Raw genomic sequence first — 13,191 nt, forward strand, 5'->3', positions numbered from 1 at the left:
CATGCACCACCATGTCTAAGTCAGATGTAAACAAAATAACACCCACAATGCACTGCTAGCTCAGCTATGCTAGGCTACAACAGCCATGTTTGTAATGAATACATTTGAAATACACTTCACTTGAATCAGGATTCCTGCCGAATGGTTCAGAAATATTTGAAGGCAAGAAGAAATTTTGATTTTGTAGAAGAAAACTGCAAATACAGAAAAATACATTTCACCAAAAACCATTGGGTCCCATTCCAGAGGGTCACGACAGGCCATTGTGGGTCTCCTGTCCCAGAGTCAACACTTCCTGAGAGCTTAATTAACATCCGCCACACAACCTCCAAGCCTCACGCGCACCAACATCTGGGCGACGGCGGCCATATTGGAGCTGTGTTGCGTAAGCCAAGTTGGCTTCAACAAGGGAGACACAAGCGGCCTGAGCGCTTCTCCGCTCCTGCATCACTGACTACATTCACTCCGCTCCCTGAGTCACTGGGCTGTTTACGACTCCTCTCGCGTCCGGGGTGATTTCCTGACTCACAGCCGACACGGCGAGCGGCTCATGGGTGCAGACAGGGGCCGTGTTGTGCTGCCCCAGGGCGACGCGCTGAAATATGTGCATGTGCTGCTATATGAAACACAATGTGCGTCTGTGGACGCACAGAGACGCGACTGTGGGGCGGCGGGTTATTTTTCGCCCTCTGATCGTCTGAGCAGGGTCGGGGCCGGGCCCTTCGGCCGTTGGGGCCGGATAAAGATGCAGTGTGTGGAGCGCTGCCGGGTGCCTGTGTGGCGCTGCTGACCCGCCAGAGGAAGGGAGGGGGAGGGGCAGATATTTATAGGCCTGTTACCCGAGTTCAGCACGGGGATATCCCTGCTGCTGAAAAATGGATCTGAGACCAGCCACACGAGGGAATGTTGCTTCTCATGGAGGAGCAGGGAGGAAGGAGAGGAAGGAGGGAATCAGATATTGGAGAATACAATACAAAATGAGCAGGACTTGACCTCCTAACCTCTGTCCATCACACTGGATCACTCTTCCTTATTCCCTTCACATGTCTTCTCTCCAGAGTCTCCTCCCACTCTTCGTCAATCTCTCTACCAATCACTATATCATCAGCAAACATCATCATCCACAGGCAGCAGGGAGCAATATATAAATATAATATAAGGATGGAAGAGTAAATGGTATTCAATAATTTATCATACAATATTCAACAAAAAACATGTTTTGGGAAAGATATTTGGAATATTCAACTGTAATAATAATTTATAGTAAGAAGATAAAAAGGAAAAAAATAGTATAATATTAAGCATTCATATTCAGAAACATGGATTAGATTGAAAATATTTTCATTATAAAATATATGCAGTTAGACAGGAGAAGAAACTAAATATCAGTATAATAACATTAGGAAAAAAGTACCAAGAAAAAACCAATATGCAGAACACATAAAAACAGACAATATAATTTAACCCTTTTATTGCAAGCTCATTCAAATGATATTCAGACTCTGCGTAAAAGATAAATAGAAAATATATTTATAATATTAAAAAATAGAAAAAAATACAATAAAATAGAAAACATGAATATAAATAATTATAATTATTATAATCAATTATTAAAAAAGATTGTATTAAATAAATAAAACAAAAAGTAAGAAGAATTACAAAAACACATATATTGAGTTATGTACATATATATTTAATATAAGACAAATCTAAGATAATATAAGACAAAGCCAGATGAAAACATGTTTAAATATTTTTGAAAAGTTGAGGTAAAAATCCGACTGCTGATGCAAGAAACTATTAGTATTTATTTGACAACTGTGAATACTGGACAACAATGAGTGCGGCGTGAATAAAGGCATCACTGTGCAGCTGTGAATCATAGCCCTCCGTACATGACTAAGAAACGCCCTTCCACAGTTCATACGTCTCCACACCAGACACAGGTTCTGGATGTTATCATCAGTTGTTGCTCAAAGATTCACGTGAAAAGGGCAGCAATAAAGCTTCATGCGGGAGCAATCATTGACCTTTTAGCGAGTGGCCGTCATCTCTTAAGCACTGGTTAAGAGCAGGAAATGACTTGGGCGCGCCACAGAACAAATAAAAATGGCGGCAAGTTGCGAAGAAGATACCTCATCTAGCACATAAAACGTCAACCACGAGGTGAACGTGGGAGGAAATACAGCCACGCTCAAGCGGTTTTCTGGCTTTGGACCTTGGTCTGACCCATGGTCTCCACATTGCTGACCTCAGACTGACATTTCAGATCCCACACTTCAGTCCTTTGAATTGTGTCCAGCCAGTTCCTTCAGGATGAAGAAGTTTTTCAAACGTACTATATTCCGTCTATGAATTCTGAGCTCCACTTCGCTCACTCACTGGCGCTTCATCATGGAGGCCAGAATCCAACAGGCATGTGGGACCAAGTGTATTTCCACTGACCTGTCGGGTCTGAAGAGAAGACGAGTCGCTTCCAACTATTGGAGGTTAATTTTAGAAGTAAGTTTTGGAAGTTGGACCGGAGGGCCAGGGATAAACGACTTGAGCGGCCAGATATGGCCCACGAGCCTCATGTTTGCTCAGACAGGGACACTATTTGGAGTCACGGAATAACCTCTGCATGTCCCTGGACTGTGGGAGGAACTCAGAGGAAGCAGGTTTAGACCTGGCCTGCTTTAATCCCGGCGCTATTTTCAAGTCACGAAGCCCTGCGTCTCAAGAATCAATAACCTGAGGATCCATTGTCTCCGGCAAACCAGTCGGACCTGAACGGCCATCCATCGCACGGCACACTCTCCACACCCCGGCGTGACCCGGCCACAACCCTTCACCTGAACTTTGCTTTCACAGTCCAAGAACTGCTGATTCCTCTCCCTCAGCAAACAGCGTCTGTCATGATGTCGTCGCTGTCTTCGCCGTCCTGGCTTGGCTTCTTCCAGGCCACACATTTCTGCGTGTTAAATAAATATTTATTGAGCCGTCGTCATGGCGGGGGAGAGAAATGAAGCTTGGTAAAGCGATACAGTGGAAGAAAATCAAATTATTCAGCCACAAAAATCCCCCACAACGTTTAAAATGTCCTCAGATGAATAATAAAAGCTTGCGGTGGCTGTGACTCAGGGCTCGCATTCCTGCGTGGTCACAGCAGACGGCGAGCGCGGCACGAACGCGGGTCACTCAGACCTGGACCAGGGCCCTGGCGGGGGCACCGGCGCAGCCCTTCACCACCGACGCTTCTGACCTTTATAAGAGAGAACGTGACGGAAACACAGAGCTTCCTCTGGTGACATCACCAATGTGCCACACCGCCGTCAAAGCGCTGACTTCCTGTCAGCTCCTCAAATCTGCGCCTCTCAGCAGGAAGTGACTCGAGATATCAGATGCTGCTGCACTATTTACACCGCTGCTACTCACGAGCCAAATCACCGCAACAGTGCTTCCGTCCAACGACAAGCCGAAGAAGAAGTCAATCCATTCAGGTGAAAGAAGAAATGAACACTTCGACTGTCGCCACCGTGATACAAGCAAGTCCCGAAGATACTGGAAGTACTGAAGTAGCAAGCTGAACCTTGAAAATATGTCCAGATGATCACGAACAAAGGTTATATATAATGTGTATATATATATATATATATACAGTATACACATATATATGTGTATATATATAAGGGCATAAATGAACAGGGGATTTCCCTGAGAAAAAGTGAACATAATAATAATAATTGAAGTTGAGAGCGGGAACAACTCACAATAAGTTCAAAACTACATCCAAGATGGAGGTGGCCATGAAATAGAGCCAACCACAGAGAAAAATAAATGGAAAAAGAGGTTAAGTACGTAAATAAGAGACAAGAAAATGAAGCTTAATTAAACTGTAAAAATAAGTATTAAAAATAAACATTTCAAAAGCTGATGATGGTGGGCAAAAAAAAAAAAATTAAAAATCAGTATCGTTCTGGTTTAGCATTTAAAAAAAAAGAAAAGAAAAAAATGCGACTGATGATGAATAGTAATGAAAAAAATTAATAAGAGCAAAAATTAAGGCTCAAGACCAAATGACCTCACATGTCGAGTGGGTCACCAGGCGGCCATCTTGGCAGGTGTGAAGGCCGATTCAAACGTTTGCTTTCACCCAGCAACATGTGCCCAACAGCCCACAGGAAACGCCGTTCATGCGCTAATCTTCTTATTGGGAAGTCAGACTCTGCCCCGAAACCAGAGCTGATTTGGGTTGAGCTTGGCGAGGTTAAGCTTCAGAGCAGGTTCAGAACACCTGCGTGGACCTGAACTCACGAGTCCAGCTACTGTTTGTGTTGCTTTTAGCTTTGAGATTTGTGTTCAGAGCCGACACCAGGTGTGTCCAGGAGCCACCTGCGGCCCCGGTCCCAACGCTACAGGGACATGACTCGGGGCAACAGACCCAGTGTGAAGTCATTCAGCTCGAAAACATCAACGGAAGATCGAACCCCTCACTAAACTCTGACGTGTTCTTCGACTGGAAATAGATCGGTGACACACCTCTGAAAAACATAGCATTAATTTAAGCCACACAACATTGTTCACCTCGAAAAAACAATAATTACCGAGAGCGCTGAATTGTTGACTGCAGGATCCTGACGTTACCATAGCAACCGCTGAACTTATATTAATGGCAACTTTGCTGTGAAGACAACAATGAAAAATAAAGACTAAAAAAGTTCAATAAGTTAATGATTGTTTTACATTAAAAATGAAATACTGTACTGCAATAAAGTAAATAAGAAAAACATTACATTTAATTATCAGGCAGTATGGAATTCATTTAATAGATAAAAAAATGAGCCTAAAAATGGCAAAAAATATAAATAACAGAAATAAAATACAAACTGAATTGAAAGCAGAAAAGTGAGCCAAAACAAATTTTACTAGATGTATTTTCCTAATTTTTAAATATTTTTCATTTATTTCAGTTTATTTTTTATTTTATTTTTTATCATTTATTATTTGTTTTTGTTTACTAAAGGTTCCTTCAATGTGTGATCTATGATTTTCCGTCTCTAACTAAATGAAAAGTAAAAAAAAAGAATATTAGTATAAAATAAATAAAATAAGTTGAATCAATAAGTAAAATAAGAGTTCATTAACGCATCTGTTTACTAAAAAGAAAAAAGTAAATTATTGATAAATAAAAATAAAAATCCTGAATTATATATATATATACACACAAATTAAAAGGAGAAGAAATCCACGTGTTTGTGGACCCATAAACACATTTGTCTGAATCAGGTCAACAGTCCAACAGGCAGTTTAAACTTCAGACCTGACTCACAACAGGTATTTTGGAGGGGGGGAACAGGAGAGCCACCTCTCAGACACACCAACACAAACCACAGGCTGGATTTGAACCACAGACTTCTTAGCTTCCAATTTCAACAGAATTCACTCCAGATGCATTCTGGGCATTGAGTCAAGGGTCACAGTGAAGCAACGACCCAGACTTCACCAGTGCTGGGAATCAAGCGTCGATACACAGCAGGGTGACAACACAACCAGCCCAACTGTCCGCGGGATCAATGCCGGCTCACCCTCGTCTCCCCTTCACTCCAGCCTGATGCGATAGTCAATACTGTGGGAGGGGAGGTGCCCAGCCCTCGTGCCCGGCCGGCCGGCCGGACGACAACAAACACAGTTGTGAAACCGTCCACAGGGACGTTGCTCAATCGCAGCCGGGCGCCGTTACATCAGGAGCGCCGTAATAATATTTGTCAGTCAGCTGGATCACATTTCCTTCAAAGCTCTTCAAGAACATTCGCAGCACCACTTCAGTAACTCTGCTAATGCTGGTCATGCTTGTGTCATCAGCTGCAGCCGCTCGCGAGGGCAGCGCCGTCATGGCCCCTGGGGACGGACTTCACCGACCAGTACTCCTGGCCTGCAGGAGCTCTGGTACCAGTCACTCACTGGTGCTCCTCTACACTTCTGAAGGAAGCCGGCGGAGTCACAAACTGTGAGCTCAGTCACCTGGGAGAGACTCGAGGGAGAACGTGTCTCTCCCTGGGCAGAGTGGGAGGAAGCCCGGTGGCAGACCCAGGTCTGGAGGAAAGGTCGGGGGTGAGGTCTGGACCTGGACCCAACCTTGGGAAGCACCAGCTCTTCCTAGGTTCTCCTTCCCCTGGATGGCGATGTGCACTGGAGGAAGTCCTGCACTGGCTCCTCAAGGGTCTGGTGCTGTGCTGGTTTACCTGAGTCAGCAGTCGATATGAGCATCTCAAGTCCTGATCCACTTGTGTATGGCTTGGAAGGAGGGCCCTTTAGTCCTCCTCACTTTTCACCATCCAGGGGAAGGAGAACCTAGGAAGAGCTGGCGTTTGCCTCACAGCCCACTGGTGCAGCTGCTCCTCAGAAGGAAACAGGACGATGTGGAGGAGGTGATAGTGAGGAGGAGGAGGGACCACAGTGAGAGCATCATGACCGTCATGAAGCCTTATGATGGACTGTAGGGGGCAGCGATCAGTGTCAGTAGATCAGTTCCCATCTTTTACAAGCTTATTTTACTTTTTTTTTTAAACGTAAAAACAATATCCGTTAGCAGTTTCTTGCTTTTACAATTTGTTATATAAAAAAAAATACCTCGTCACAATTAACAGGTCAAAGACACAAAACGTGTCACACCAACAGTGTCCGAAGTTTTTGGCTTCCTCATTGTACAATAAGAAAAAGCCCAAAATGTGGCTAAGAAAACGCTAAATGTCTGTTTTTGTGTCAGTATCTTTGCAAGACAGACGTCACATTTTCTCAAACATGTGAAGCCGAGCTAACAGGTGCTAACTTTAAATGCTCACGAGAGCTAACAACATGATGCTATCTGGCTCTTAGCTTCTGCTAGCTTTAGCTTTACGCCGCGCTCCAAATGCAGCGTTTCTTAAATGAGCTTTGTTGTGTCGACTGATTTCATCTGGCTCTTCCACGACTTATTTGCCAGTCCTACGCGAGCGTGCGCCACCATGAGCCGCATCATTGTGACTCACTGCGATATTTAAAGGACGTTTCATCTTCAGTCTCACCTGTGATGTAGCGGCAGTCAGCACCACCTGCCTGCCCTGTATTTACCGCGCACAGCCAACGTACCAAACAGCTGCTCTCCAACACCACCGTGTCGCTGACTCATCAAAGCGCTAATACGAAAAGTGAAGGCGGAGGAGAAGTTACCGGATTCACACGAGCCGCAGGGCGCGAGGAAAAGTCGAAGTAGCGGCAACAATAAAAGCGATATATAAAAGCCCAGCGCTGGAATGTTCCCGGCGTCTGCCGTGGTGTCTGCGCGTCAGGGCTTTAATTAAGAGGCCCGGGCTCAAGTGAGCGCGCTCACAAACCCGCATCTCTCCAGCACAGCGCCTCACAGTTCCGCTGACTAACCAGTGGCACCAGACTTTGGCCTGCGGCTCCCTGATTCCAGTAAACGTCGTGTTATGCAACTGCTAACAAGTGTCACCCAGTCTGAACTTCGGCGCTGGGACTCTTCATTAGCGCCACGCAAGGAGCCCAGGATGATGGTGCCGTGATTCACCGCAGCAAGATCCGACACGACGGCAGCTATTTGAGGAAGTCGAGCATTTTTGCTGCTAATTTTTCCCAGAATAGCAGTGTAGGTTTTATAGTTTAACCCTTCGCGGGGAGGTTTGCTATGCGGCAGTAAAGCAGGAATGGAGGCAGGAAATAGGGAGGAGGGAGCACCGGTCCGGCCCTGAGAAACACAGCTGCCCCTCATGTCTTGGGGTGATGCCAAGTCCCGACTCCTCAAGGGGCAGAGAGATGTGTGGAAAACAGGAGGGCTGCTGTGAGCGCCGGCGCTCTGTCCCACTAATACACTTCCACCGAGCCCACGGAAACAAGCTCGATCGGACTCGACAAATCAGCTTTGCATTCATTCGGGATTAGCATGTTCCGATATTCACATGCTGGTCAACAAGCCACCGGAGCCGGGCTCAGATGGAGAGTCGCAAAAGCAGAGTTTGCGTGGGGTGTGGGGATCGATTAGCCAAGTCGCTACACCGGCGCCCTCTTGGCAGGTTCACTGGGTTTCCTGGCTGCTGAATAAAAACACAGCGCTGACACACGACCTGTCAGAGCCTCCACCAAAACCCGCCGTGTTTACTGTAGGACTCAAGAGGGGACCCGAGTCAGCGGGTGCACATACATGCTAATGACCTACGTATCGCTGGCGGCCCTTGGTGTTTGTCCGCCGTGCGCTCGCTGTTTACCAGAGGTGGAATTCCAGGGCAGGAGTGTTCAGGGGAGAAGTCTTGCGAGCCGACTGATCTTCCAACTTCAAAGAGCACCTGAGTCCTTCAGATACGTCGGCTCAATTCAAATATTTGTCCGGGGTGACACACAGAGTGGACAAATGGGAGAGCGGGCGGGTTTGGAGGCCACGTGAGAGGAAGTGTGAGGAACGGCCACAGAAGAGAGGAGGCAAGAGTGATACTGGTGGTGTCAAACTACAGGCCCGGGGCCTGAGCCTGGCCCACCAAGTGACTCCATAGGGCCTGAAGAAGCATGTACATCGATATACACTTGAACTTGGAATCAAACTGAAGCATGGTCCATTAGGGGGCAGTATTTCTAAGGACCTCAGAATACGATAAGCACTACGATACTAGGGTCATGGTATCCCAATATAGTGATGTACTGCGGAATTCCACACACGCAAGTATGACTGAAAACTGAAAGGACAATTTTGTCACTTAAACCACTGTAACATAAGACTATTGTTACAAAGAAACGGCCATATTTGCTCTCTTTACTCACAGGAAATGCTGCAGCGGCAAACCATGCTGTTCAGCGCCATCGACCACGTTTGGAAATCGTATTTTACTTCCAAATGGACTAAAATATAAATTCCTATTGCTTTAAAAATGACACTGACATGAAGAGATGAAAATATTGATATTCCATCGCCGGCCAAAGTATCGCGATATATCGCTGTATCAATATTCTCCAACAGGTAGTTCAGGCCGCAGCGGTAACTCACATCCTCTCCCCAGAAATTCAGCAGGAACATCGAGTAGTTCCCAAGTCAACTACGGAACATCATCTCTCCCGGTCTGCCCCGGGGCCTCCTCCCATACAACACCTCACTAGACAAGAGACAGGATCCACTCTCTCCACAGCTGGATCCACATTCAAATGTAGAGTGTTGTCTTCTGGCTCAGCTCTTTCTTCACCAGGACAAACCAGTTGATCCCAGCTCCATCTTTCTCTCACTCTTAAACAGCATGTTCAGCGACTGGAGCTTCTGTCACCCAAAAGATCAGAAAAAAGTGGCAGATAGAAGCTTCCCAAGCCGAATGAAGTCGCACGCCGCGTCTTCAATGTCACAGACTTCCCACAAGCTACTGCTGCTCCATCAACATTCTCAGCGACAGGAACCTGAAGTGACCCCAAGCCTCAGACGGAGGAACAATGCAACAAAAGCTGAGACGTTCAGACCAGTGTTGAAACATCTTTACAACGCTAACTTCTGAGCAGACAATGTGCGATGCCACCCCCCTCGTGGACCCGGGCGAGGACAGCCCCGTGAATGACGTGAATGGCAGTTAACGTTCCCACAGCTCGTCGCCGTCCACGCCCCCGTCACGCCAGGGTCGGCCGCCGCAGTGAGCGCCCCTCGCCAGCCGTCCAACACACAATGAGCTCATGATGAATGGTCCTGAGAAACCTCACCGATGCAGCCCACAGCATCAGAACCAAGACAGCATTGTGGTCCAAAGACAGTCCCCGTGTGTTTTCACACTCACTGCAACACAACTGCAGTATCACCTAAAATAATCTACTAAGAATAATGATGCTACAAACACTAAAGTAAATTAATAAAATAAAATAAATTTGAATTTAAAACATGACCGAAAAAATACGACACTCATATCAATATTAGCAAAAAACATGGGATTGTCAGAAAAAAAGGTCAACATAATAATAATAAATATTATGAAGTCAAAATAACTTAACAAACAAAATCATATAATTCAATGACATCCTATTTTGCCTATTACTAGATAATGCTGCACAACTGTAAAAAAAAAAAAAAATATATATATATATATTTTTTTCTCCTGATAAATATTGAGAGACTCATTGACGTGGAGAGAGACGTGAGGAAAGTGAATTCATTCACCAGTCACAGACTGAGCACCACTCACTCACCTGCAGACAGAGAGAGAATCCTCTGCCTGTTCCTGGAATGTGGGAGGAAACCAGAGTTGCCGGAGCAGAGAAGGGACCCAGGTCCGGTCCGAACCCAGAAGTCCCCTCAGCGTGGACCTCACAAACAAAGCCATGTCAGTTGTGAGTGACATGTCACCTGATCACATGACCAAAGGCCTGCGAGGTCACGGGGGAGTCACTGCACTGCCGACCACACACGTGGGAGCTGCCACAAGTCTCTCCCGGTGTGACCATGAGGTCAACCTGATTTCCTGCCGGCAGAGCGTTTCTGCAGCCAGGAGCTCGGGCAGATCCACCGAGACCATTGGATCACTCCACCCAATTAAAAATGGATCAAACTGGAATCAGCAGATCAGTAATTTAACACGGCAGAGGAGACTCGGGGGGGAAAAAACCCTGCCGAGTCAGCAGACTCCTGTAAATGACAAACTGCAGGAGCAGTCAGATGACCGGCGAGCGCGGGCCAGCATTGGTCAGCTTACTGAGTAACCATGAAGAGGACGCATGACCATGAGGAGGGACAGGGTTTTCACGAGACCATGAAGGCAGCGGACGCCACAAACAAGGCCTCCAGCTCTGTCCACTCGCTTCTGCCATCAACAGGCATCCAAGTGGGACAGGAGTTTGACCGACTGAGGGCAGCGACTGCAGTCTCATCATTATAAACGCGTGTCCGCACCCACAGAACAAAGTGACTTAACTGAGGGGACAGACAGACGCGACAATAACTGTTGGCTAAACTAACTGGAAATAACCGACAGCATTGAATGAGAGATGAAGCATCTGTAAAATAAATCGAATAAAAAGGTATGTCATGAAATAATGAAAACAAAAATAGGAGAAACAAAAATGACCATAAAAAATAAGGGAAATAAAGCGGAAAAAAAAGAAAACGTCAAATAAAATAATTTAAAGAACTGAAAAAAAAAAAAAATATATATATATACTGCCACAAAAATAACATTATATAAGAATACACTGAAGCAAGTCTCTCACCCTGAGGAGCTGGGACAGGTTTCGATTCACTAAAGTGAAGAACTTTGTAATGAACCAAAACAGTCGCTTCTTTCGCCAGCTTAGCTTCAGCGGGTTGCTAATAGCTTAGCTCACGTTCAGTGTAGCTTCCTGGACACGGTGGGTTTTACATCATAGGTTCGCATTTGTTGACCGCAGAAACCGCAGTGGTGCTTTTGTTTCCAGGATGCACCAGGTCCCTTCATTTCTTCACGCTTTCTTCTGCTCCGATCATGTGATCGAACTCACGACTAAAGTGGAGCTCCATGTTTAATTCACAGAGTGGAATGGAATTGAACACATACGACGGTGAGGTCAAATACACAGTGTTTTCTCGACCTCCGTGCTGTTGAGTGGAGCTCAACCTGGACTCACAGATGAGTTCAGATGGGCCCTGAATGACTCCAACTTCTACCAGCATCCGAACGGATCATCATGAGCCACAGCAGACGGAGCTTTACAAAACACGAGCTTTTGTCCTAAACCACAGTGTTAGACTGGCTAACGTCCTTTAAAGGTCCGACACATCTAAACAATGCTATAAAGCCCAAAATCACAGGCACCACGTCGGTGCGACTGCACCACATCTGGTTCCATCGGTTAAGCAGCAACACAACGTGCTCATCAAAACACAAACCAAAGCGAGAATAAACCTGACAAACTTCACTTATTGAATCAAGTTTGCTTGAGGACCTTGTCGTTATTTCAGGTTTGAAATCTACCCGTCCAGCAGGTGGCGCACAGAGCTGCGGACGCATGCTTCAGATGAAGTGTCTGGGAGGCAAAGTTAACATCCCAAAACACGGTCCATGGGAAACCTCCAGCAAACTGTTTGGAGGTTTGTTTTGGTCACATGACCACACACTGTTGGGACTCTTGAACGCAGCCATGAGCGCAGCCTTCCATCTCCCCTTCTCTCCCGCGGGAGTGAAGCTTCACCTGGACTCAAGCTTGTCAGTCAAACCTAAGCTTCTGCGTGAAACTTTATGACAATAAAAGGCGCGGTGCGTCTGCCGGGGATGAATCAAAGGTCACACACTCATCATCACGCGCAGCCAGTCTACACGAACGCGCCACCCTCGGGCCGGTCCGTGACCCCTGCAGGGGTCAGTGACAGCCCCAAACTTGGGCCGGAGGAACTTACCTTCCAGCCCGCGGAGCTGTTGCTGTCTCCTTTGTCCTTAAAGTAGGGGACGCTCTTCACCATCCAGTCGTAAATCTGAGACAGTGTTAAGCGGTTCTCCGGGGAGCTTTCGATCGCTTTGGTGATGAGGTCCGCGTAGGACATGTTCCCCCAGGCGTTCCTGCGGGAGGAGCTGCTCTTCCTCTGGGCGGCAGCCGCCGAGCCCACCGGGGAGGAGAGCAGCGGCACCTGCTGCTGCTGTTGCGGCGGCGGCGGCGGCTGCGGGTGATGCTGCTGCTGCTGCTGCTGGAGCGGCGGCCGCTGCGGAGCCCGCTGGTGGACGCACTCATCCCGGCACTGGAAGTCCCCGCACAGGATCAGCGGCTTCTCCTCCGGGAAGTCCTCGTTCTCCTCCAGCAGGCTGAGGCTGCTGATGTAGTCGACGTTGCCGGTGGACGGCTCCTGCTTGACGGACGGCACCGGCGAGGAGGTGTTGGAGTCCCCCGGGTTGCTGAACTCCGGCCGCGGCAGGGGCCAAGTGCAGGAGCGCGGTCGCGAGAGAGGCTCGAAATCCGGGTCGATCTCCACCAGGTGTTGCTGCTGCGCCGCTTCCGCCATCGTCTTGAACTGAGATGAAAGTTGGGAAACAGCTCCGTCCGCGCGCACTTCAGTTACATCCCAAGCGGAAAGTGAAGGAGGGCGAGCGCGTTAGAAAAGTCCGGGTCTCGCGTCGGGAAGGTCGGTGGTGGTGGTGGCTGTGTCCCGCGGGCGCGTGCGCTCAGCGAGCCGCCTGTTGACTGTCTGTCCCGGAGCAGCGCGAGACCGCTTACTGGAAGTGTAGTGAGTCA

The 13,191-nt window shown here is 47.4% G+C and overlaps 1 protein-coding gene across 1 annotated transcript in view; it reads right to left on the reverse strand.

Annotated features, from left to right (window-relative positions):
* The window catches only part of foxo1a (forkhead box O1 a), a 28,402-nt gene extending 15,261 nt beyond the window's left edge, over window positions 1-13,141 (reverse strand). The window contains exon 1 of the mRNA XM_053872374.1: window positions 12,365-13,141. Coding sequence (XP_053728349.1) covers window positions 12,365-12,961 — 597 coding nt within the window. The 5' untranslated portion in view covers window positions 12,962-13,141. The remainder of the gene's footprint in view (window positions 1-12,364) is intronic.
* Window positions 13,142-13,191: the final 50 nt, after the last annotated feature.

The sequence above is a fragment of the Synchiropus splendidus genome, chromosome 8 (assembly GCF_027744825.2).
Source record: "Synchiropus splendidus isolate RoL2022-P1 chromosome 8, RoL_Sspl_1.0, whole genome shotgun sequence".
Lineage (NCBI taxonomy): Eukaryota > Metazoa > Chordata > Actinopteri > Syngnathiformes > Callionymidae > Synchiropus > Synchiropus splendidus.